This window comes from Phaeodactylum tricornutum, chromosome 1 (assembly GCF_000150955.2).
Source record: "Phaeodactylum tricornutum CCAP 1055/1 chromosome 1, whole genome shotgun sequence".
In the NCBI taxonomy this organism is placed as follows: Eukaryota; Bacillariophyta; class Bacillariophyceae; order Surirellales; family Neidiaceae; genus Phaeodactylum; species Phaeodactylum tricornutum.
In genome coordinates, this window is record NC_011669.1 from 2,445,677 (window position 1) to 2,467,855 (window position 22,179).

The 22,179-nt window shown below is 50.4% G+C and overlaps 9 protein-coding genes across 9 annotated transcripts; 4 read left to right on the plus strand and 5 right to left on the minus strand.

Moving 5' to 3' along the window:
* Positions 1-1,198: 1,198 nt before the first annotated feature.
* On the plus strand, positions 1,199-1,620 carry PHATRDRAFT_8777 (predicted protein; the record flags this gene model as incomplete). The annotated part of the gene is made up of 2 exons (XM_002176946.1): positions 1,199-1,346; positions 1,439-1,620. Coding segments are annotated over 2 exons (330 nt in total), but the record flags the coding sequence as incomplete, so codon positions are not given.
* Positions 1,621-1,957: 337 nt separating this feature from the next.
* Positions 1,958-3,099, minus strand: Arf1 (predicted protein). Its single transcript, XM_002177483.1, has 3 exons — positions 2,995-3,099; positions 2,647-2,734; positions 1,958-2,503 (listed from the first exon to the last, which is right to left on the minus strand). The coding sequence occupies exons 1-3, from the start codon at positions 3,028-3,030 to the stop codon at positions 2,073-2,075; spliced, it is 555 nt and encodes a 184-aa protein (XP_002177519.1). The 5' UTR covers positions 3,031-3,099; the 3' UTR covers positions 1,958-2,072.
* A 564-nt stretch (positions 3,100-3,663) lies between these two features.
* PGAM_2 (predicted protein) lies at positions 3,664-6,808 on the minus strand. Its single transcript, XM_002177484.1, has 4 exons — positions 6,152-6,808; positions 5,658-6,009; positions 5,269-5,580; positions 3,664-5,174 (listed from the first exon to the last, which is right to left on the minus strand). The coding sequence occupies exons 1-4, from the start codon at positions 6,579-6,581 to the stop codon at positions 4,649-4,651; spliced, it is 1,620 nt and encodes a 539-aa protein (XP_002177520.1). The 5' UTR covers positions 6,582-6,808; the 3' UTR covers positions 3,664-4,648.
* Positions 6,809-7,094: 286 nt separating this feature from the next.
* PHATRDRAFT_17967 (predicted protein) lies at positions 7,095-8,178 on the plus strand (the record flags this gene model as incomplete). The annotated part of the gene is made up of 3 exons (XM_002176947.1): positions 7,095-7,403; positions 7,440-7,886; positions 7,962-8,178. The coding sequence occupies exons 1-3, from the start codon at positions 7,120-7,122 to the stop codon at positions 8,176-8,178; spliced, it is 948 nt and encodes a 315-aa protein (XP_002176983.1). The 5' UTR covers positions 7,095-7,119.
* A 2,232-nt stretch (positions 8,179-10,410) lies between these two features.
* Positions 10,411-10,947, minus strand: PHATRDRAFT_9241 (predicted protein; the record flags this gene model as incomplete). Its single annotated transcript, XM_002177485.1, has 1 exon — positions 10,411-10,947. A coding segment is annotated over one exon (537 nt), but the record flags the coding sequence as incomplete, so codon positions are not given.
* A 1,422-nt stretch (positions 10,948-12,369) lies between these two features.
* Positions 12,370-14,030, minus strand: PHATRDRAFT_17974 (predicted protein; the record flags this gene model as incomplete). The annotated part of the gene is made up of 2 exons (XM_002177486.1): positions 13,515-14,030; positions 12,370-13,397 (listed from the first exon to the last, which is right to left on the minus strand). Coding segments are annotated over exons 1-2 (1,425 nt in total), but the record flags the coding sequence as incomplete, so codon positions are not given.
* Positions 14,031-15,261: 1,231 nt separating this feature from the next.
* On the plus strand, positions 15,262-17,675 carry PHATRDRAFT_54064 (predicted protein; the record flags this gene model as incomplete). Its single annotated transcript, XM_002176948.1, has 3 exons — positions 15,262-15,918; positions 16,837-16,920; positions 17,017-17,675. The coding sequence occupies 3 exons, from the start codon at positions 15,262-15,264 to the stop codon at positions 17,617-17,619; spliced, it is 1,344 nt and encodes a 447-aa protein (XP_002176984.1). The 3' UTR covers positions 17,620-17,675.
* Positions 17,676-17,962: 287 nt separating this feature from the next.
* PHATRDRAFT_43258 (predicted protein) lies at positions 17,963-20,216 on the minus strand (the record flags this gene model as incomplete). The annotated part of the gene is made up of 1 exon (XM_002177487.1): positions 17,963-20,216. Exon 1 carries the CDS (start codon positions 20,048-20,050, stop codon positions 17,963-17,965), a length of 2,088 nt encoding a protein of 695 aa, XP_002177523.1. The 5' UTR covers positions 20,051-20,216.
* A 411-nt stretch (positions 20,217-20,627) lies between these two features.
* On the plus strand, positions 20,628-22,070 carry PHATRDRAFT_43259 (predicted protein; the record flags this gene model as incomplete). Its single annotated transcript, XM_002176949.1, has 1 exon — positions 20,628-22,070. Exon 1 carries the CDS (start codon positions 20,709-20,711, stop codon positions 22,068-22,070), a length of 1,362 nt encoding a protein of 453 aa, XP_002176985.1. The 5' UTR covers positions 20,628-20,708.
* Between the last annotated feature and the right edge of the window lie 109 nt (positions 22,071-22,179).

Below are 22,179 nucleotides of genomic sequence, written 5' to 3' on the forward strand. Positions count from 1 at the left end.
CTAACTGTAAATATAAACTGCAATTGAACGGATAGAAACCGAATTAGACGGAAACAAGAAAGGTTGGTCAAATTCTGGTGTAAGAGCTCTGCTATATACCCTAACGAAGTCGGCGATGAAAGTGCGCAATGCATAAGACGCCGGTCAAGGAGAATCGGAGGGCCGACAAAAGCCGTGTAAACGAACGGATTCCGTTTCACAGTCGGTTCGCGTATCTTTCCCCTTCCCTTCAAAAACAAATTGTTTTATTTTTACAACTGTAAACAAATAGTTGTCTGTACTTCCAAATCATGTTCTTCGCGAAATGTCTGTACGTCATACCCTCAAGCTTCACCTCATTCTGAAAATGATTTCATTGTCAGCAGATGGTCGTCTGTACTTCTTGACATCGGCCGTCTGTACTTCGTGTACCTCGCTGGAAACCGCGTCTTCATCTCCATCCACCTCATGGATTTTCAAAGAACGAAAGTCTCTGATTGCTTGCTTCTCGCTATTGTCTTGGGAGGTTCACCGTTGTGCATCCAACCCCCTTCAGGTCGTTTGCAACGCAAAAATCATGGCGAAGGGAGCCAAGTCAAAAAAGAGCAAAGCTGCCAAAAAGGCGGTCGAGAATAAGGAACAAAAGCCGAAAATTACGCTCCAAGATTTGGAAGCCATGTCGTCGGACGACGAAAGCCCCATGCCACCAGAAGAGGAATGGAATGACGAGGCCAAAGCCCTGTATCAGTCCATAAAGGACGGGTCATTCGATCATCTAATCGCAAAAGCGGAACAGCCTCTCGACGACGACGAGTCCATCGAAGAAGTAGACTTGAATGACGCTGAGAACGATGCCGACCCCGATGAATCGGCAGACGAGTTTCAGGATGAAAATCAACAAAGCGGAGAGGATTCTGACAAAGAGGATGATGGCGTTGAACAAAGTTCCACTACGGTAAATTCCAAAAAAGAATCTCTTATGGCTGACGCAGACGAGGAGGAAGAGGACGCCAGCGAAGCGGAAGAAAGTGGAGAAGATACAGAGACTACGAAAGAGCACACAGTGGCAGAAAAGAATGCCTTTAGTGCCAAAGCGCTACACGTTGTGATCCAAGAATTGAAAGAAGCAAAGAAAGATATGCCGTGGGAAGAATCCTTCGATGTAATGCCGCCGACTGCTCTGCCGTTCGGAGCTTCCGCCGGGGCTGCAGGAACTTCTTTGGACATTCACGATGATCTCAAGCGTGAAGTCGCCTTTTACGACATGGCTCTAGAAGCGGTGCATGAAGCGCGAAAAAGATGTGAGGAAGCTAACATTCCGTTCCGACGACCGGATGACTTTTTTGCGGAAATGGTAAAGACTGACGGTACGTGTGCTATCTATATGTGTCGCGTAGCCACCTGCCGATTCCCCCTTGTCATCTCACATTGCGTAATCCTTATATTTTGCTTGTCACAGACCACATGGCCAAGATTAAAGATCGTTTGATTTACGAAAACAAAAAGATTGAAGCCGTGGCGCAGCGCAAGTCCAACAAGGAACAAAAACTCCGATCCAAGGAATCTCATTCCAACAAGCTGGTCGAAAAGGCGAAACGCAAACGAGATCACTTTGCCGCCGTTGACGACTGGGCCCAGTCGGCCGCCGCCAATCGAGGTCGTCGGATGGGTGACAATGACGACAATACCTACCTCAAGAAAATTGAAGGTGGCGGCGGCAAAAAGGAGGAAAACAGGAAGCGTCAAGCCATGGACAAGAAGTACGGATTCGGAGGCAAGCGCGGCCGTTTCAAGCAAAACGATGCGAAGGACTTGGGCGACGGAAAGGGTTTCAATCCGCGCGGTAACTTTGCGGGTGGTATGAAGAAATCACCCGGCGGCGCGGGGGCAGGCCGAAAGGGTAAACGTGCCCGCGACTCCAGCCGTTCGAGACGATCGTAAAATAGGAACGAAGAGTTGCAACTTCAGTGCAGCTGGTGCATAGGGTAACGTTTCACATTCTCACACGCTACGCTTAGTTTGCTATTTACTTATTCTGAAAGTGACGGGTTCAAAAGAACGGTATTCGCATCATTACTTATGTAAATTTTGCTTTATCCGTTTCTCTTGACCAATGTCGCGGAAAGCCAGTCCAAACCTTCGTAAAGACCATCACCCGTGGTCGCGCAACAGGCCTGGATGTACCACTGACGGTACGATGGACGCAGTCCATGCAATCCAAGTTTGTCGGTCATTTCAGCAGCACTCATAGCGTTGGGAAGATCCTGCTTGTTGGCAAAAACGAGAAGCACGGCGTCGCGTAATTCGTCTTCGTTCAGCATTCGGTGTAGTTCGTCACGAGCGGCATCGATACGATCAGAATCATTAGAATCCACAACGAAGATCAGACCTTGGGTGTTCTGGTAGTAGTGACGCCACAAAGGACGGATTTTATCCTGACCACCGACATCCCAGACTGTAAAGGAGATGTTCTTGTACTCCACGGTTTCGACATTAAAGCCAATGGTAGGGATTGTCGTAACAACTGTTGAGTAGGAGTAAAGACAGTTGGTCAGTCAAGAGCTAGATTACGGTATAAACCACGTAAACGTGAACAGTGCCTAGTGTTGCCACTCCTCCGATGAATAGCACTTGCGACGGAGCCAATTTTCCTTTTTTTTCACGCACCTTCTCCAAGCTTGAGTTTGTAGAGAATGGTAGTTTTACCAGCGGCATCAAGACCCACCATCAAGATTCTCATCTCTTTCTTGCCGAACTATTAAGGCAGCGAGAGCACATGGTGAGAAAGTCGATTTGCCGAGAGAAGGATGACCAATTGCTTCGAGATAGTCTTCGCAACGGTCGAAGGGGAACGCCGTGGATCCGTCCGGAATGACTTCTCCGTACAAATTCTACGTAAAAGTTTACGTAAGCGGAACTGCGTGACCCAGGTCGCCGTAGCTTTGCTACTCGCCAATCGTCGACCGTAACCTTTCTTTCGTTATCTTCTGCACTGCCATAACTTTACTGCCTTACCATACGCTCCCACACGCGGGAGAAAGTGAGACCCATCGTTTGATCCGAGTGAAGTTTTTTGTATTTCCGCAACAACCAAACAAATCTACAGGACTACAACTCTTCGTTCGTTTTGTGTTCCGTTGAGGCTGCGGCTGTGGGCCGAGGTCGCCGCCGTGGCGAGAACGACACTACGAGCCCTCGAGCAGTCGCCGGACATGCGCGCGCTCTCTCTCCTTCCCGTCGGGCGCAGGTCATTCCGTCCAATGCCACGATTCGAGCTCTACGATGACTGACTAGATCCTACCTGGTATTGGTAGCAAGCACGAGCTCTTCACAAACGCTTTTACGACGTGACGTTGGAGGACAAACAAAGGATCTACCAATGAAAATGGTTCGTAGGAGGGCGATGTCGAGAAAATGTCGTACTTGGACTTTCCTGATAGTATAGAACGTGTAACGTGTAACCCTCACTGTCAATTTACAGTTCCATTATCCAACAAAGATTACAACTATCAAATACAACTACTCTTGCTATATGGCCAGCTGGAGAGGTACGGCATAAGGCTCGGAAAAAGCGCACCGTCAAGCCAAGCCAATGGAACGCAATCCAACCCCACTTACCGTCAGCCCTCCAAGGTTGGGAAATGTTGGGAAACGTGACACACAATCTTGCCAGTGGCACCAACGCTTTGGCATCCGAACACAACTTTTCGAGACGTCGCCTGTTTTACAGTTTCATGACAAGGATTGTTTCTGCCTTTTTCGGTAACGTTCCCATAGTTGAAAGCCAGCGACCGATGATCAGGCCCGGATGGTACTGATCAGCAACAGGAACGACTGCATGAGTGATTCGTTAGAACTGAGTCCCGAGCAGCTGCTTCCGACAACGACTACCAACGGAGCGCGCTCGTCGTCTCCGGAGCACGGTAGGTCAGCTAGTGAACCTTCCGTGCCGTACGATCGCTTACCGCTGGCCGATCGCCACGCAGTCTTTAACTCTCCCTTTGCGAGACACTGTCACGACGAAGACTGGCCCGCCATTGTGGCGGAGGAAACGGGATGGACGAAACAACAGGTGGAGGAACATGCTTACCAGTACCTGCTCGCAATCATCGAAGTAGAGCAGCAACAAGAATCTGAATCCATACGGAGGGAACAAAGCAACGAACAGTTTGCAGCACAGAATTCGCCGCTGCCGAACGATGACGTACACTCCGAATCGATTAAGAGTCCTGGTAACAATTCAACACACTCTCCCCAAAGGTCGGATTCTCCACTGCCGTGGACCATCGCCGAGCTGGCGTTGTTGGAAACTGCAATGGCGCGTTACCGGCCAATGGTCCCTACAGCCACGACGGTGATTTCTTGGGAAGAAGAAATTGCCGAACATTTTCCCTGGCGATACGAAAGAGAAGTAATTTCGAAAATTGGAGAACTGGTCGAAGAAACGCAGGCTGAGGACGAGAATTCAGTTTCAAACGGCCTGTGAGTAAGTCTGTATCATCTGTACGTAGACGCTATCGGATGTATCAACAGATCTTTTATTGTATGCATGCCACCCGGTATGCTTAATTTTTCAATTCACGAACGACCATATGTATGTATAGTAGCTAGAACATCGATTCGTTGTCGTCCATGGACGCACGATCCACTCTGGTAAACGCGTCGATCACTATTTGATCAAGCACTCTTCCTCGAGATCGAGTGTCAAACTCTCGTACCAAATACGCTGTCGCTCTTCCCTATCGTGACGCTCAGCCAACTCACAAAAGGGCTCCACGACAGACCCTTCTGTATCCAAATGAATTTGGTCAATCATCTTGGCATAAGCCGCTTGGGTAATGTACTTTTGTTTTCGCTGGTACATGAGCTCCTCCAAGGCATCCTCCATCTTCACCAACAAAAGCATATTGCTGTACTCCGATGTTTGCATTTTGGTGTGAATCTGCCACCATAACTGTCTTGTCTCGACTACTTTGGGGTTGGATGTGCCGTATGCATTAGGCTCAGTTTTGGCTCCGAGACTCGTTGATGATTCCAGATCATTCCAACCCAGTGCTCGGCCAATGTTGCGTAGAATAATCCGTTGCCAGTCGCGATTTGTAGCGTCCCGCCTGCGTTGAATCTCTTGTAAGCGCTCCAAATCACCCAGATACACACCGTGAAAACCGTGTTCACGGGATGTGCCCCAAGTGTAGCTGAAGAGAGCGACAAAACAAGTATCTCGTTTAGAAAAGGAGACTGACAACAAGCTAAGCTTGTAATGCGATGCGATGTGATCCTTCTACGCACCCTTTAGGTTCCACCATATATCGAAATTCCAATTCAATTTGCGGGTCGACAGGTTTCATGTTTTTGTCCAGTCGGTACAAAAGGGGAATGCCAGTGGGAATGGACATACCCTTGATATCTTCGTCGCTGATACCGTCAATATTTTTTATCAGAGTTCGAATGGTGTTGGCGTGGGACACAATTATGCATTTGTTGCCGGATCGCATGGATGGTACAACGACTGAGTTGTAGAAGGGCATGATGCGCTCTGCAGCGTCTTTCAGTGATTCTGCTCGGGAACTGTCCAACTGGTCCGGTGACAATTTTCGATACCTAAAACGGAGATGAAGCGGAACGGTGAATTGCACACTGTCTTAATGCAGCGTATAGACAAGCTTTGATGTACCCACCTCCGGTCAGTACCGTGCCAGTACGGATGATCATCTAGCATTCGTGGAGGTCGAACATCGTAGGATCTTCGCATTTGCATGACGAGTTCCTGATCTAGTCCGAGCTCTTTGTATGCCGTGTCTTTGTTATAACCTTGCAACGCCCCGTAATGGCGTTCGTTAAGTCGCCATGTTTTAGTAACGGGTACCCAGTGCTGATTGGCCATGTTCAACATCATGTTGCAACTAAACGAAGCCCGTCTCAGCACACTGGTAAAGGCGTGGTCTAGCTCAATACCGTTTTCGTACAAGAGTCGACCTGCTGTTCTTGCTTCCATTTCACCCGTTGAGGTCAGGTTGACATCACACCAGCCTGCCATTCAAAGGGATGGGCGAGTAGTAGACAAGTCAGTGCGATACACAAAAAGCAAGAATCAAGGGGCCAGCCAAAGGGGAAACTTCTACAGGTGGGTTTCCTCTGCGACAGCAACATTTGTAAAGGTACGGAAGCTTACCTGTGTATTGATTCAATTTATTCCATTCTGATTCTCCGTGCCGCAGAAGCACGAGCGTGTACAAGGATTCTTCTCCGTATTCGGCTAGATTGTACGGTGGTGGAGCGGGATCGCAGGGAGTGCCGCCATTAATATAGTGGTGGGCGGGATGATGTTTGACCGCACCGGTGGTGCTATCGGTCGTACTACCGTTCAAAGATGGGGCCGTGGATCGAAGCTTTGCTGCAGCGGCACTCCGGGGTGTCTTCTTGATGAGGACAGGGCCGCTTCGCGAAGCCGAATCGGTACCTTTGCCGTTCCAGTCCTTGGAGGAAAATTGACGCAACAGCAACAGTAGAACGCTTCGAGGCGTGCCGTGAGAGCGCGGATGACTCATGCCTATCGCAGTTATCATGGTGAAACGAGAACGATTCAGTGTAATGGATGCCATTTTCGCAATGCTTGGATTCTCAAAGGACGTGTGCAGATGCAATCTCCCAAAGATCGGAAGCAAGACTCTCACTAACAACGGTAAAGCCTGCCAACGTAGTAGATCTCTGTGTGCAGAGCGCTTCTTTGTTGCACGACTTCGCTTTGTATATCAGATAATCTCTCTATCCAAGGGAATAGGCGATTCATGCAGGTTCGTTCGGATGGCCGAAGCAGAGAAGGATAGGCTGGTACAATATTATGTGACGACAAGAATTTTTGGACTGTTGTCGAGTGACAAGGTTATGTTTTTGAGATGATGTCGTCGCAGCTTGGAATTCGAGAAGTAACCCTGACGTGAGTTAGGTTGGATACCCGGAGAATTGGGTTTTGAACTGTAATCATTTTGATTGGGGAATGCATGGATCGTGTCTGCCAGGCGACCCAACAACCGATCGACAGGCCATCACACCCGCACACGAATACTAACTGTAAGCAAACATGTCCGGAAGACCAAGAAACGAAACGAGCCCAGCCCAGCCCAACCCAATTAGAATACGATGGGACGTCTATCTCGAGACAAACGCGACGTCTTCTATCGACTCGCCAAAGAAAAGGGCTACAGAGCTCGATCAGCATTCAAGCTGCTCCAGGTTGACGCCGAGTTCGACATTTTCGGTGCCCGTGGGGCTCCTGCCTCACTCGGTAACACAATTGAACCACTGCGCGTTCAACGAGCCGTCGATCTGTGCGCCGCACCCGGTAGTTGGTCGCAAGTGCTCAGCGATAAGCTTTACGAATTAAATCATGCGACAGGGGATGCCGGCGCAAATTCCGATCAAGCGTCCGATGCTCTAGCCAACGACTTGAGCAGGACTAGTTTAGACATAGACGAACAACCCGAAGAACCTAGTATTGTTGCAGTTGATTTGCAGCCAATGGCACCGATTGATGGCGTTTTGTGTCTACAGGGTGATATAACAGCTCAGTCCACCGCACAAGATATTATTAAGCACTTTCAGGGTAATCGCGCGGAACTCGTGGTCTGTGACGGCGCTCCCGACGTCACGGGACTGCACGACGTTGACGAATACTTACAAGGACAGCTCTTGTTAAGCGCCATGATGATCACCACCCACGTACTGTGCGAAAGGGGAACTTTTGTGGCCAAAATATTTCGTGGCCGTAACGTTGGATTCTTGTATGCACAATTGCGACTGTTGTTTGAACGGGTCAGTATTGCGAAACCCACCAGCTCGCGCAATTCGTCCATGGAGAGTTTCGTTGTGTGCCAGCGATTTAAAGGAGCTCCGTACTTGAATCTCCCGTTGGATCTCGGGGGCTATCTAAATTTGCGGAAACTGCGACAGGGCCAAGCCGGCGATGGAGATGGTGCGGATAGTCATGACGAGCTTTCTGATCCTTTGGATTCCATCGATATTCCCTTTCTTGCGTGTGGCGACTTGTCCGACTGGAGTCCATCCGGCGAGATCTTGGATGCAGACAAGAGCTACCCAATCGATGAGAGCCAGTATATTGCTCCTATTGCGCCTCCAATTCAACCCCCGTATCAAACCAGCATGGAAAAACAAGCGGAAGACCGGCGTAAAAAGGTGTGAGGGAAGTTAAGGTACGTGATTCTACGACGTGTCCAATGCGTCTCTACGAAACGACCGCACGAAGTATACGACGAATCTTGAATCAACGCCAAGATTTGATCGTGTACAGGCGTGCTAGAAGAACGCGTCCATTTTGCCCTTGCTTGTCAACTTTCTTGTCTTGGACTTGCAGGCTTTACCTTCGGACCCACACACCTGCACCATATATCCGTTGTGTGTGATCATTCTGTTGGTGTCGTATTTACTAATCCATGCTTTGCTCATCACAATCAGGGCAACTCCTTCACGGGTCGGAGGGTCGCTACTAATTCATATAAACATTGCAACGCTACCTGACCGCCATGGATGGGCATGCTTTAATGTGAGTCCTCAAGCATAAAGGAGACATCCCGGATATGGCTTTGTAAATTAAAGTGTGGAAGGTCGAAAGTCCGTTACCATGAACACAAAGGTAAACAAGCGTTGATTGCATTTAGCCAGTGAAGAATGTCGCACGCATTAACCGTTACTCCCCGGACTCAAAGACACAAGGTCCATCAGGGAGCAATACTAACGCAATAGAGGGCTACAAACGATAGAAGCCTATAGGACATCGCTATCGGAATAAAATCGTAGCTCGCTCGATATCTGCAATGCTTTGAATAGCTTGTTGGGCACTCGTCGATCCACACCGTGCAATCGTGACGTTCAAACCAAGGTTGACAACCGCCACGGCCGAAGCCAGCTTGGTTTTCAAGCCCCCCGTTGTATCTTGCTCATGGGATGAGCCCGAGGCGTCCACCTTCACACCAACGATACTTCCAGTTTTGGCGTCAACCTGAATGCTTCGCAATAAATTGGCGTCTGAATACATTCGCGGGTCTTTGTCAAAGACACCATCCACATCGGTCAAAAAAAGCACTCGGGAAATCCACGGCGCTTTGGCAAGAATTTCGACCACGGTGTCTCCACTCAAGATGCCGGCACCGTCTCTACCGTACAGACAGGCATCTCCATGCAGAACTGGTACCAAGCCGGCTTTCAGAGAGGCCTCTACCGATTGTATCAGCTCTTCCTGCGCCACGGTATCTCTTCCATCCGCCTCCATATGGCGGTTTGAAAAACACGGCGATATACCGATCGCGTTGATGCCGTTTGCTAAAAGGCTCGACACAACGTAATGATTGAGATGCAGAACAGAAAGCCGCGTCGTCGCGAGGCCTTGCATCGCAAAGCGTCTTTGCTTTTCGTCAACAGCGGCTTCTGTAGGAGCTGCCGCGGTCTGTCCTTGTAAGCCAAACTCTTTTGCTTGATGGTGACCAAAGGATCCGGCTCCGTGCACTACGACAAAAGCAATTGGCCGTCCCTTTGCCAATGCAGATTCATTATTATGTATTCTTCCAGTAACAATGTCGTCACTTCCGCTGGGCGCGCAAAAGTTACGAGAGAGCACCGGTCGTACAGCCTCTGCAAACCAGTCCAATGCTTCCTGGTTCAACGTCTCTTTCTGTGCCTTGTTGGTTATGGAAGATCCTCCAATTTTCACCAAAACTACATCGTGATCTGCGAAACTTGATGATGGAGAAAAGCAAGTCGTCGCCTCTGGAGAGGATTGTTGCTCTTCACTGTAACATACAGTGGCGTGAGAAACCACTGCGAGGGCGTACAAAACCCACACCAGTTTTCTGCAACATTGCGGCATTTTAACTGACTCTGAGAAAAAGTCCAACTCTCTACCTATTTGGATGACAGTCCAGCAAATGTGGTGCCTATAATCTACATCACTTCGTTTTCATCATCCGTGGACTTGACTTACTGTCAATTGGGCCCCGTCGGCCAAAGTGTACATAGTCCTACTTTTATGATTTTCCCGATTATCTTCCCGGCACCTTATATATTTTGAGTGTATTTTCGAATTTGTCTTGCTAGCCATCCCTGGGCCGTTGGGCTTGGGATTTACTGTTGACCTTCCAGTTACCTTACTGTTAGTAAGGTGCACGAATCCGGGAAATGCATATGAAAGTAACAGACCCCGGAATAAGCCTTTCGCTTTGCTTGGGGAGATATATATTAATTTTGCGGCGGGGGCATTGCTTGTATCTTCTACTTGAAGCCGAAGGATGCGCTGGCCGTCAGTTAGGATTAGTAGGTTTACAGCATTTCTATATATGACCAGCTTTGCTTGCACTACTTTTGACATCTCTGTATATTGCGAATCGGCATACTGGGTGACGTCTTCTGTGCATGATTTCGTTAAAACATGCCGCCGTTCCCGACTCTCCACGGTGGCCAGTAGACAAAGACAGCGCGCCCAATCACATTTTTGGTGGGCAAAAATCCCCAAATATGTCCGTCTAGACTGTGGTTGCGATTGTCTCCCAGCACAAGCACATTTTCGGGAGGTACACGCACTGGACCGAACGCGTACTGGGCATCTTCGGCCGTGTAGGCTTCTTCTTGCTCAATATCATTAATAAGCAGCTTGCCATTTTTGATTTCAACTTTGTCGCCCTCAACTGCAACAATGCGCTTGATCAAAGCCTCCTTACCTTTGGACTTGTCTCCGTATTGATTTTCCACAATGTCTCGGAAGGCTTGCGGGGGTTGAAAGACGACGACCTCGGTGCGGTAGAACGGTTTGATTCGCTTGGTAACCTTTTCCACTGCGAGTTGGTCACCGACCTCAAAGGTGGGGTACATGGAAAGGCTGGGGATAAATCTGGGTTCGATTATTGTAAATCGAAGCAGTAGCGCAAGGAATAGACTGATGAAGTAGGTCTTGACGTCTTCTCGGCCTTCGTCGGAATTGAACCATCGTTTGATACCTTCCAGGAATCCTGCATCTGGTTCCGATGCGGGTGTTTCATCTTCCCATTTGTTGCGAAGACTGGCTTTCAAGCCAGGCTCGCTTGCGGGCTTACGATCGACGGGAGAATCATTCTTGTTATCGGACATTCCCAGGATTTGTTTTCGACGAGACGAAGATGCATCAGCCCAAGAGATCTTTGTCCGACTAGATACAAAGACGGAACTCCGGACAGCGGGAGGGGTCGAGGGACGAAAGGCTGTGACGCTGGGCGCGACTAGCGAAAGGCAGAGAGCAAGCAACAACACCATTCTTCGCTGAGGTGAAGACGCAAGGTTCGCTGCACGACACGCGTGCGTGTGATCGCTGATTGTTGGCATAGAGCCTACGGTTTGTGTGTGTATTTATCGTTGCCTTTTTTCCACGGAGTGTATTTATCGTTGCCTTTTTTCCACGGAGTGTGGCACGCCGCTATGCCGATCCCTCGTTACTGATTGCTCTCGTGGGTTGCATGTACCTCTGTCTAGAATGATAGATGAGTAACGTGGATACTGTATGGACTGTTGTGTTGTGTGTCTGCCGTCGCTCCAAACAACATGAAGCTCGCGTCTGACTATGACACCCGGCCAACTGTTGGGAGTCCTCTATCTCTGTTTTCTCTGCCCCTTTTTTGTGGGGCTCGCTTGACGTGGAGAAATCTTTTGGTCGGCCCCGCCTTTTCAATGTGAGAAATGGTTTGACCAACGTCAGGTTTTCTCGAACGAGCGACGGAGGTACCGTAGCGGCTCTGACTGCTCTAGGTCCGGTCACGAATTGCTCTTACTTTAGGTTTACCGCAGCAAGAGAACCACGACTAAACTGTAAACCTAGTAATGTAACCGCTCGCTGGTTAAGCTTTGACAGTGAGAGACTAAGGGCGATGCTATCCCGCCCGAAGTCCTACGAACCGAATCACTTGATGCTAGAAAAGGCTTACTTGTCAAAGCGGTTTCTGTATGCGGCGAGAAGCAGTTATTTGTTGGGGGTTCGTGAAAATAGTCAGGGAAACCGGCGGAGAGGTAAGGATCCTGCACCCGTTGCGTAAATACGACTGGGGACGTAACCGAAAGCGATGGACTTGACCCAACGAGCATGCTCACTCTCAAATCACAATTCACGAATATCATCGCCTGCCTTGACAAGACTTGCATGCAACAACAATGCACGCCATTGATAGATTGGCCGCACCTATCCAACAAGACTAGGCCAAAATAGACTGGAAAACGAGTTTATAATTACTGGCTATCGTCTTCGGAAGTCGCATCGTCGTCCGCACTACTAGCCGTATCCGTTTGCGGAGGACCATCAATGTCTTCCACGATTATGTCGTCGTCGTCACTTGCCGTGTCGTTCGCCTGCAGCTGTACGATAGCCAAGCGGTTCTTGGCCTGGGCCACTCGATTCCAACGACCGAGACGGTGTTCCTGTCCCACCGCAGCCACACAAAAGCGGGCCTTGGGACCAAAGGCAATATCGTTCACGTACCCGAACAACGGAATCTCGCCCACAGCCTGCAGACCCCGTTCCGCCAAAGTCCGTCCGGTTGATGCCTTCCAGAAACGAACGTATCCGTCGTACGATCCCGACGCTACCAGATCACTGCCCGGCAAAGCTTGGACCGCTACAATTTCCGTGTCGTCGCCGTGTGCGTTGGCAATTTGTGCCACCGCCTTTTTCTTGTCTGTTTTCCACATAGCCAGGTGTCCGTCTTCGTGTCCAGTCACGAACCAATCGTCCTTCACGACCGTAACGCTGGAAGCGGAGGGTAGCTTACTGCCGCCCCGAAAGATCAAATGTGTGTCTTCCGCCAGTTTCCAAGCCCGTGCGGTCCGGTCCTTACCCACCGATACGGGACGTTCATCCCGATGACAATCCAAGTCGGTGACCCCAAACTGGTGCCCGTAGAGTGTTTCGATGTAGAGCATTTCCGAGAGATTGTAGTGTCGTATACAGCGATCGTCGCTTCCGGAGAAGAGCTGCAGTGAATTAGTCCGAAAGGCCAGGGACGTGACGGCGCCTTTATGCCCGGTAAAGGTTTGGACAAGTGCCTGTGAGCGACAACGAATGTCAAAAACACGGACAGTAGCGTCCCGGGATCCAACGGCGGCGTAGCGACCATCGTCCGAGCAGGCGACGGACAAAACTTCCCCAACGGTACGTGGTTTACTGCTGTCGGCGGTTTCTTTCTTCCACACGGGGCATAAATGCGTTTTCCGTGAAGCGGTTTCGATATCCCAAAGAATGACGGAATGATCCTTGGATCCCGAAATGGCGGTGGCACCGTCCGATTGAAGGGCGACGCAAGTGGGGGTCAGATCGTGTCCCCGCAGTAGTCTTTGATGGCCCGCCGCAATCCATGCCTGGGCTTGCTGCCGCGGGGTCGTAATTGCCGCTACTGTTGCTGTTGTTCCTACTGCTACTGATACTACTGCTGTAGTGGTATCGTAGGATGGAGGTTGGAGGGCAGACAAGCGAGTCGCGAGCTTGTCCGCAATTGCGCGTTCGAAGGTACCTTCGCGCTTGAGTCGCACGCGTTGCAGTTTTCGGGCCACGCGATCATCCTGTACATCGTCCTGGTCGCTATCGTTGTCGTTATCATCATCATCGGAAGTGTCGTCACTGTCGGACTGTTGATCCATGCGTTCGAGATATTCCCGTGCCATCCGAACTCGTTTGGCTTCAACATTTTCCTCTTCTTCGGATTGTTCGTCTTCTAAGGACGGCTCCCGACCTTCCAAGCGATCTTCGAAGTGCTCCTCTTCGTCAGAATCAATGTGTTCATCGACGGATGCGGCAAGATTGAGCGTTGGGCGGGCTCTTTTGTGCGTAGTGTGGGGTTGGGAATTGTTCCGTCGGGATGCCAGCGTGGATTTACGGGTTCGGCCGGAACCGGATCTCGGTCCCGCCATTTCCTTACTGTTGCTTCGAAACGCAAGGTGATGGAAGCAGCGATAGCCAATCTATCATCCGTGACTCTCTCTGTCGCTATATCTGATTGACCAATCCACTTGGAACGATGAAGCGATCGTGTTCAGTTGTATTACCAGTACAGTACATTAGCTCATTCGATTTCGTCATGGCGAGAAAGGTCGAAAGCTCTCGGTTCGAATTTCGATGGCTCTGCGAAGCTTTTGCACAGCTAGGTGGTTGATCGTTTTATTCTTGGAATACAGAATCCTATATATCCACTGAAAACAAATTTGGCACAGCCTTGTGGAAGTTGTAGTTTTGGGTGCCGGTACGGTGCGGTGCGGGAAAAGAGGCTGCGTGTCGTGTTGATATGTGAGCGGGACAAGGGGGACCTCACTCACACTCGAGGAATGGAAGTCACTGTCAGGCATGTGGTACGCATAAATGACGGTGTATAATAGAACGGGTAGAAAATAGTACCGGTGTCGTCGATCTGTGTCACCGATTCGCCCGAGTAGTTTTTGGTTTGGTCGCGTTCGACAATCTACACATCTTTTTCTTTTTTGGGTGGCAAGGAACTCGAACGAGAATATTACAATCCCATTCTCTACCATCCCAACCTTGACCCAGTCTTGCATCCCTTACTGACAGTGAAGTCATTGAGTGATAAAACTCTCTCACAGTCAACCAACGTACTGTCAGCTATCTGCAGTTTCCGCACTTTCCCGACCCAAAGAACACCAACGTTTACACAGTCAATGGCGAAACGTTGCATTCACAATCAACCCACACTCTGGGTCGACATTCCATCGTTTGATGTCCGATTGGGATGTCGCAGAAAACTGGTTTCCAGAAGAAGAACGTACGCCTGGGTCTGGATCGCTCTGTTGTTGCGATGCTCGACACCGGACTGGCATTCCAGAGCCTTTGTTCCCAATTTGTCGTTCCCTCGTCTCGTGTCGAAACGTTCGAGCAGTCGCCGACAACGACAACGGCAAGGACTGCCCCTTGCTCAACCTCCCTCGACGACACCAACGATTCCGACACGGGTCTTTCTGCAAGAAGAGTCTCCACATTCGTCCCATGAGCACCGACAATCGTATCCGTCGGATTCCACACGACTTTCCCAGACACCACCGTTGTCCTCTTCCACAACAAGCCGCTACTCTACACCCCAAGACTATGCCAACACCGCGAGCAAGGACTACCAGTATCTCGAGCAAGCGACACGTTCGCTGCTGGACACTCCTTTGGGTAGTCTGATCGAAAAGGGAAAATGGCACCAACTCGTTTCGCTATTGCACGCCTGGTTCGTTCACTCAAAGAAAGATCCACAAGCTCCACTCCAAATGGAAGCCTTGCTCAAACGGCTTTTGGACGAAAAAGAAACGGCTGTACATATCCACACTCGTCCCACTGAAATACTCGTTGATATTCACCTCTACAACCGTGTGCTCGACGCTTGGGCCCGCGCCGCGCTCTTTGGCACGCACGGGGTCGCGGCATCCCAACGCGCGCGCCAAATGCTCGTTCTCCTACAGGAAAACTACGAACAAACCAACGATCCGCTCCGACAACCCACCGTGACCAGCTTCAATCTCGTCCTTCATGTTGTTACCAAAATTGAAGGCGCTCTCGTGGCCCGCCGATTACTCGCTTGGATGGAACATCTCTGCAAGTCGGGGAAAAACCCACACGCGCAACCTTCCCGGACCGACTATATTCTCGTCCTCGACGCTATTGCCAATTCGCGGGACGAAAACGCTGGAGTTCTGGCCCAAGGATACTTGCGACACATGAAAGTCGCCAGTGCCGTGGCGCCGGATACGCTCTGCTACAATATTGCCATTAAGGCCTGGACCAAATCCAGCAAACGCGGACGAGCGTCTGCGGAACACGCCGATCGGATTCTGGAAGACATGAAACAATCGGCCACCCCGCCCGATCTCGTCACGTACGCTTCCGTTATTGCGGCCTGGGCCTCTAGTGGCATGAAGACACACGCCGTCACGCGTGCCGAAGAACTCTTGCGAGAATTGCAAATACAGGCGGACGAGGACGAGCGCAACGGCGGGCCGTTGGAGCAACCCAACACGGTAATTTGGAACGCCGTCATGTCCACCTGGGTCAAATCTCGCATGCCGGAAGCGGTCGATCGCACGCGAGAAATTCTCACGCAACTACAAATGTCGACTACCACACCGCCTGATCTGATATCCTTCAACACTCACCTACACGCTTTGTCCATGCACGCCGGTCGAAATCCGCGTCACGCCCAAGCCGCGATCGCCTTATTGGAGGAAATGGAACACGGACACGACGTCTTGCAGTGGGATTTTAAACCGAACCTGTTTAGTTACAATCTTGTTATTGAAGCCTTTTGTCGATCCAGTGATACGAACGCGGTTCAGCGAGCTGCCGATACGTTGCGGAAGTTGGTCAAACGAGATGGTGTCGATCCGGACACCTTTTCTTTCAACCAAGTCTTGGCCGCACTTTCCAAAAGCGGTGCCGCCCAGACGGCCGAGGAATTACTGACGTACCAACGCAACGCTTACGTGAACGGTGTTCACCCGGCAGCCAAGCCCGACATTATCAGCTTCACCTCCGTTATCGCAGCCCACGCTCGGAGTGGAGTCAAGGGCGCGTCGGAGAAGGCCGAAACGTTGCTGGAGCAATGCCAGAAGGGCTACGCAGCGGGAGACACCAGTCTCAAGCCCAACCGTGTTTGCTACAATGCACTCATCAATGGCTGGGCTAAATCAGGAGAAGGCACCTTGGGCGCACGCAAGGCCGAAGCACTGTTGAACAATATGCAAGCGCAGTACGAAGCCGGCGACGAGAGCATGAAACCAAACATTGTCACATACAATGGTGTCCTCAACGCGTGGGCTCGTTCGGGAACTCGCTGCTGTGGCGTCAAGGCTGAAGAATACCTGGATCGCATGTGGGAGTTGTACAACGCTGGCGATACCAAAGTCAAGCCTGACGATTTCAGTTATAATACTGTACGTATGGAATTGCTCAGTTTGATGCTTGCCGTCGTATGGTCGTTAACAGCTTTTTCTCTCACTTTGGCGTTTGCTTCCGAATCCTTGCTACAGGTCATCAACGCCATTTCCAAGAGCCAAAACGAGGGCAAAGCGCAAAAAGCGTTGCGAATTCTCCGACGAATGGACAAGCTATATCAGGCCGGCAACAAGGAAGCACGCCCGAATGCGGTAACTTATACTGCAGTATTGAACTCCTGCGCTTTTCCTGCAGTGCTTGATTTTCGAACACGACGGAAAGCTCTGGATACAGCCATTTTCACTTTGGAGGAGTTGCAGTCGTCTGGATATGGACAGCCGAATCAGGTCACGTATGGAACTTTTATCAAGGCTTGCGCCAACCTACTTCACGACGATGACGATTTGCGCCGTGAGGTCATTGAACGGGCCTTCCGACAATGTTGCAAGGCTGGCCAGGTCGGTGAAATGGTACTAACGTATCTGCGACAAGCAGCACCGGCTGACCTGTATGAGGAGCTGTTGGCGGATTCCATTTCATCACATGCCAGAGTGTCGGTCCGTGACTTGCCCGAGGAATGGCGCTGTAACGTTCAGGACGAAGACAATTGGCGTGTCAAGCCGTATGGAAATAGAACACGCAATGGGAAAGCACGGGGTAGAAGAAAAGCTTCGCTACCCCGCTTGAACAAACACTGAGAAACGTATACCTATTCTGTCCAGTAGTGTATATATTAATTTCTTTAGCTCAATGGTTCACTGGTGGAACATGAAGCGCGTCTGCCATATTTAGCACGCTTGTAACGTTTCTGTTCTGTCGAGTACTCGCTCGTGAGCCGAATAGAAACTTAGGCAACTAGCAATAATAGCGGTAGGCTAACAATGCACCTAAACTCTTGCATGTCTGTATTCAGAAACAGGATAATCCTCGATACCGCCAAGTAAACAATGTGACAAGGAGGGCGATGAACACGAGCGACAAAGAGCGGTATCCCTTTGCAATCGGAAATTCATTGTGTTGAGCTGCCTCGCTACCTTAAAGCTAAGCACCAAACCCGAGATCAAAATCCATATCATCAAAGTCTCCAAATCCATCGAAAGCGAAGTCACCGAGGGAAGCAATGGGATCATCGGATGGCAAAGCAGGAGCAGGCCCGGCAGCCGCTTGTGGCGTTTTGCTATTCGCCTTCTTTGTTGCCTGCGGCTCCGATCCAGAAAACTCTCGAGGAATCAGCGTAACAAAACGAGCCGGAATATGGCACTTTGGAATTTGCCCAGTCACGTCCGGCTCGTCCCCGTCGAATTCAACGACAATGATGTCATCATCCCCACGACAGTACGTTGTATTGTCCATCACCGTCGCTGTATAAAGTGAGGTCGTCTCGGGATACATGGCGTACAACCGCGACCCTTTCTTACACCGTTGCCCCCAATCTGCTGCTTCCGAAAACGATCGAGGCAAGGGCAACACTAAGTTTCGTGATATCATACTAGTTCCCATTTCTCCTTTGTCCTCCACGTCTTTGATCACGACTTTGTTGCGGAAGACTTGATCTCGCTTTGCCTCAGATAGTTGCAGAAAATCGTCCATCTTTCCCGTCGGCCCCGGGTATTCCTGCAGCACACTGGCGAGAATCCACAAATCTCGACTAGAGACACGGGCCGCTACGAAATCGCCTTTGCGCAAGGCTCGAAATCGAAGGGCCTCAAACAAACGATATTGGTGTTCTTTTTTGGAAACAACACGTTTCCCAGCAGCGTTAAACTCGGATACAACGGGTACCGGCTCGGTATTCCGCGGTAGTTTCTTTTTACGATTTTTGCGCAGAGTTGACCCGTTTGGATTCCCTGGCGATGCAGTTGTCTTCTGAGACGTTACGTATTGAGTGCCAGCTGTAGATACGGGCTGTGATGCCCCATTCCGGTTTTGCTTCAGAGCTTGTGAGGTCGTGGGCATTCCACCCGATGCCGTGCCCTGTTGCGAAGCAATGTAGCCGGCAGGAGGTGGAATACTGCCCATCATGGCTGCTGACTCTGGACTGCCTAGTACCGGTGGAATTGGAATGCCTGCATTGGCGTTCATATCTTGCAAGATGGACCTAACGGTCCCGTGAAGTAATGCACAGAACTGGAGACCTGCGTCCATTTCAGCTTTTAGCTTCTTGGCGGTACGGGCATTCATAACTTGTTGTTTCAAGGCCTCTTCTGCCACTTGATCGGGTAGGTCGCGTTTCTTGTCGTTGACGGATGCGGAAGTGATCGAAACGTCGTCTGTAGATTTAAGTTTCACTTGACGGGCTCGTTGTTTCTTGATGCGCTGGACGGTAGCCGTCGAACGTAAAAAGCCATTAACAGATTGTCCACCGAACAGCTGCCGCGATAGCCAGAGAGTTTTGTCTTTCCAATCACATTGATTAAGAAGACTCTGCATCTGTGCATCGGACAAGGAAGGCTGCGATTGCGATGGAACAGGATTACCAGTGTTGGGCTTTGTTTGTGTCGTCGTCATTGCCGACAATGGTGCGGCTTTAAGGTTGGAAAATGGTGTTGGATTAGCGCTACTCTTGGGGTTGTCGGCGGTAGATGAAGTCATGCTGGTCTGGCGGATCATGCCTGTAGTTGTCGGTTTCTGTGACTTGCTTGCCATGGGGAGGGACGAAATTTTCCTGACTGACCCGACACTGGTACTCCGTGCTGCAACCGACGGCGACGGCATTGCGGAGTTTTGGGGTGGGGGATACAACGGAGGCTGCGGCGGAACTCCGACGTTGGGCGGTGGTCGCTGAAGGAGAGCCGGGGGAGCCGCAGACAAAGGCGAAGGTTCAACCCTTCCGTTACCGTACTTGCTGGGACTTTGGGGCATACTGGATCCGCCATACCCCTGTAGGTTTGGTTGCGATTGTTGAGGTCGCTGTTGATAGGATTGTTGCTGTCGTTGTTGTTGTTGTTGTTGTTGTTGTTGTTGCAGCTGCTGTAGTTGCAAAAGACGAGCCTTTTGTTGCGGAGACGAGTTCGTGTTCGGGCCGACTGTGTAACCTTGTTGTTGCTGCTGCTGCTGCTGTTGCGGATGTTGATGATGATTTGTTGGCATGTAGCCTCCACTCCCGGTGGATCGATTGGAATTGTCCATTCCGTTGTGAAAACTCCAGGAGGATGCGAAACGAGAGCACAAGCAGACGAAACTCTTGTCGGCAGAAACGCAAGGCGTACGTCGGTTGAGATCAATCGCAGTTACGAGAATCGCCAGCCCCTTAGCTTTAACTTGGGAAAACCGTACGAATCCAAGCGTATTTCGGGGTACACCGTTGTGTCTTTTACAATAATCTTGCTCGTCCCGTTGGCCGAAAGCCCATGCAGTATCCACGAGCCGTGCGAGTTTGAAACGCTCGACTAACTGTCAGCTTACCTAGCTAGCTAGCTTCCCGTGAGCAACTCGGATACCTCATGGTCGCGAATGTCTAAATATTCACTGTTAATCCCGTCCACAATTGCCAGTCACCGGTGACATGTTCAAGACCAATCAACTTTCTACAATATTGGCACCCTTTAAGTTAGATATTGTCCGTCGTGACATTTTAGGGAACGGCGTACCCAATGTAACACAACTCTCTGAACCCCGACAAAATGCTACGGGTGACCATGGGTATGTATCGAGGTGCTTGTCTGTCCATCATCGCTTTCCATCCCAAACTGTTTACTTCTTCCCCTTCCCTTTCCCCGATTAACTGACTGTCATAATAACGAACTTTCAACACGAGTAATAGAATATAGCTGTCGCAGTACACAATATGGCATCGACGGCCTATTTGACTCCGTTGTGGAACACAGAGATGGAATATCATGCGGCCTATTCTCGGAATGCCGAGTGGAAACATTCCTGTCTGCTGGCTCTGGGAGTCGTCACGGCGCCATGGGGCGAAGCAATTGAAGACCCACCGCTCCGAGAAGATCCGAACGCACCCTTATTTTTGAATCTGGCGCGGAGTGACCTCACGGAAGAACTGGAGGACGATTCTACCCTTTCAAGAACGGCGGATCCGTGGATGGAAACTGCCTTGGAGATTCACAAGAACATGAATCGCATGGAGGCTTGGATCGATGACGTCCAAGCGGACTTTGTGAGCGTAGAAATGGTCAACGAAGAAGCCTCCTTGATCCAGTCTACCGTCACTTCCTACACGGCGACGACCGCCAACGAAGTTGAAACTCTGCGGAGTATGATTGTGCTCGCCAAGGATGGGTCCGTGCGAGGCCACTGGCAGCATCATCAAAACGGTATCGTGCAAATTTTGTTGGATCGCCTGAAGCATATAGCGAAATTTTTTGGGGTACTGCAGCAGCAACGGAACCGGACGGCTGTCTGGTTATGGCAGGACCCCCTCGCCTGCAAACTAGTTGCCGCGGTAGCCACGGAAAGCAGTCCACAAGACAATCACTTGGATGAAGTACTGGGCCTGTCCTCACCCAGTACCCATCCAGGAGCAGTAATGTCGCAACGGGAAAGGCGCTTTCTACCGACCCGTCCAAGTCATTTGCTGCAGCGGAATCTACTAGACTCGTATCAACAACACGAAAAACGGGTCCGAGCTGCTACTCTGCAAACACAAAGACCGAAATCCATGTTTGGCGCGGTGAAACGAGCGCGACCAGTGAGCACTCTCGATGCCAGGCAAACTAGCCCTTCCCAACAAACGACACCAACTTCTACGAAACGATCCAAGCTTGGGCATTTGAAAGAGCTGGAATCGATGGAAACGGAACCCTGGACGAAGATTTCGGCGATGGTAGTGTCGCAGGACGATCCCGACTTGAACCAGCAATACGAACAAGAAAACCAAGTGGCTTTGCAGCAAGAAGCTGTCTTATTGAAAGCCAAAGTCGAAAACGACCTGGACGCGGTGCAAGCCATGGAGCAGTCCATGGTGGATATTACAGCGCTTCTGTCGCAATTTTCCGAACTCGTCGCATCACAACAAGAAAACGTTTGGAATATTCACGACGCTACCGCAACGACCAAGGAAAATATGGAACAAGGGCAGGAGGAACTGGTCGACGCTACGGCTCGGACCAAGGCATCGCGGCACTGGACGGCCACAGGAATTACCGCCATGGGCCTGATTCTGCTAATCTTCCACTGGATTCGACCGTAACCCGTAACTAAAAAATGTAACTATAGTCAGAGATAGAATTGGGACGCGTTGTTTGATACGCTACAATAAGAAGGCTTTTTGCATGCGTGTTGATCGTCAGCCGGAATAG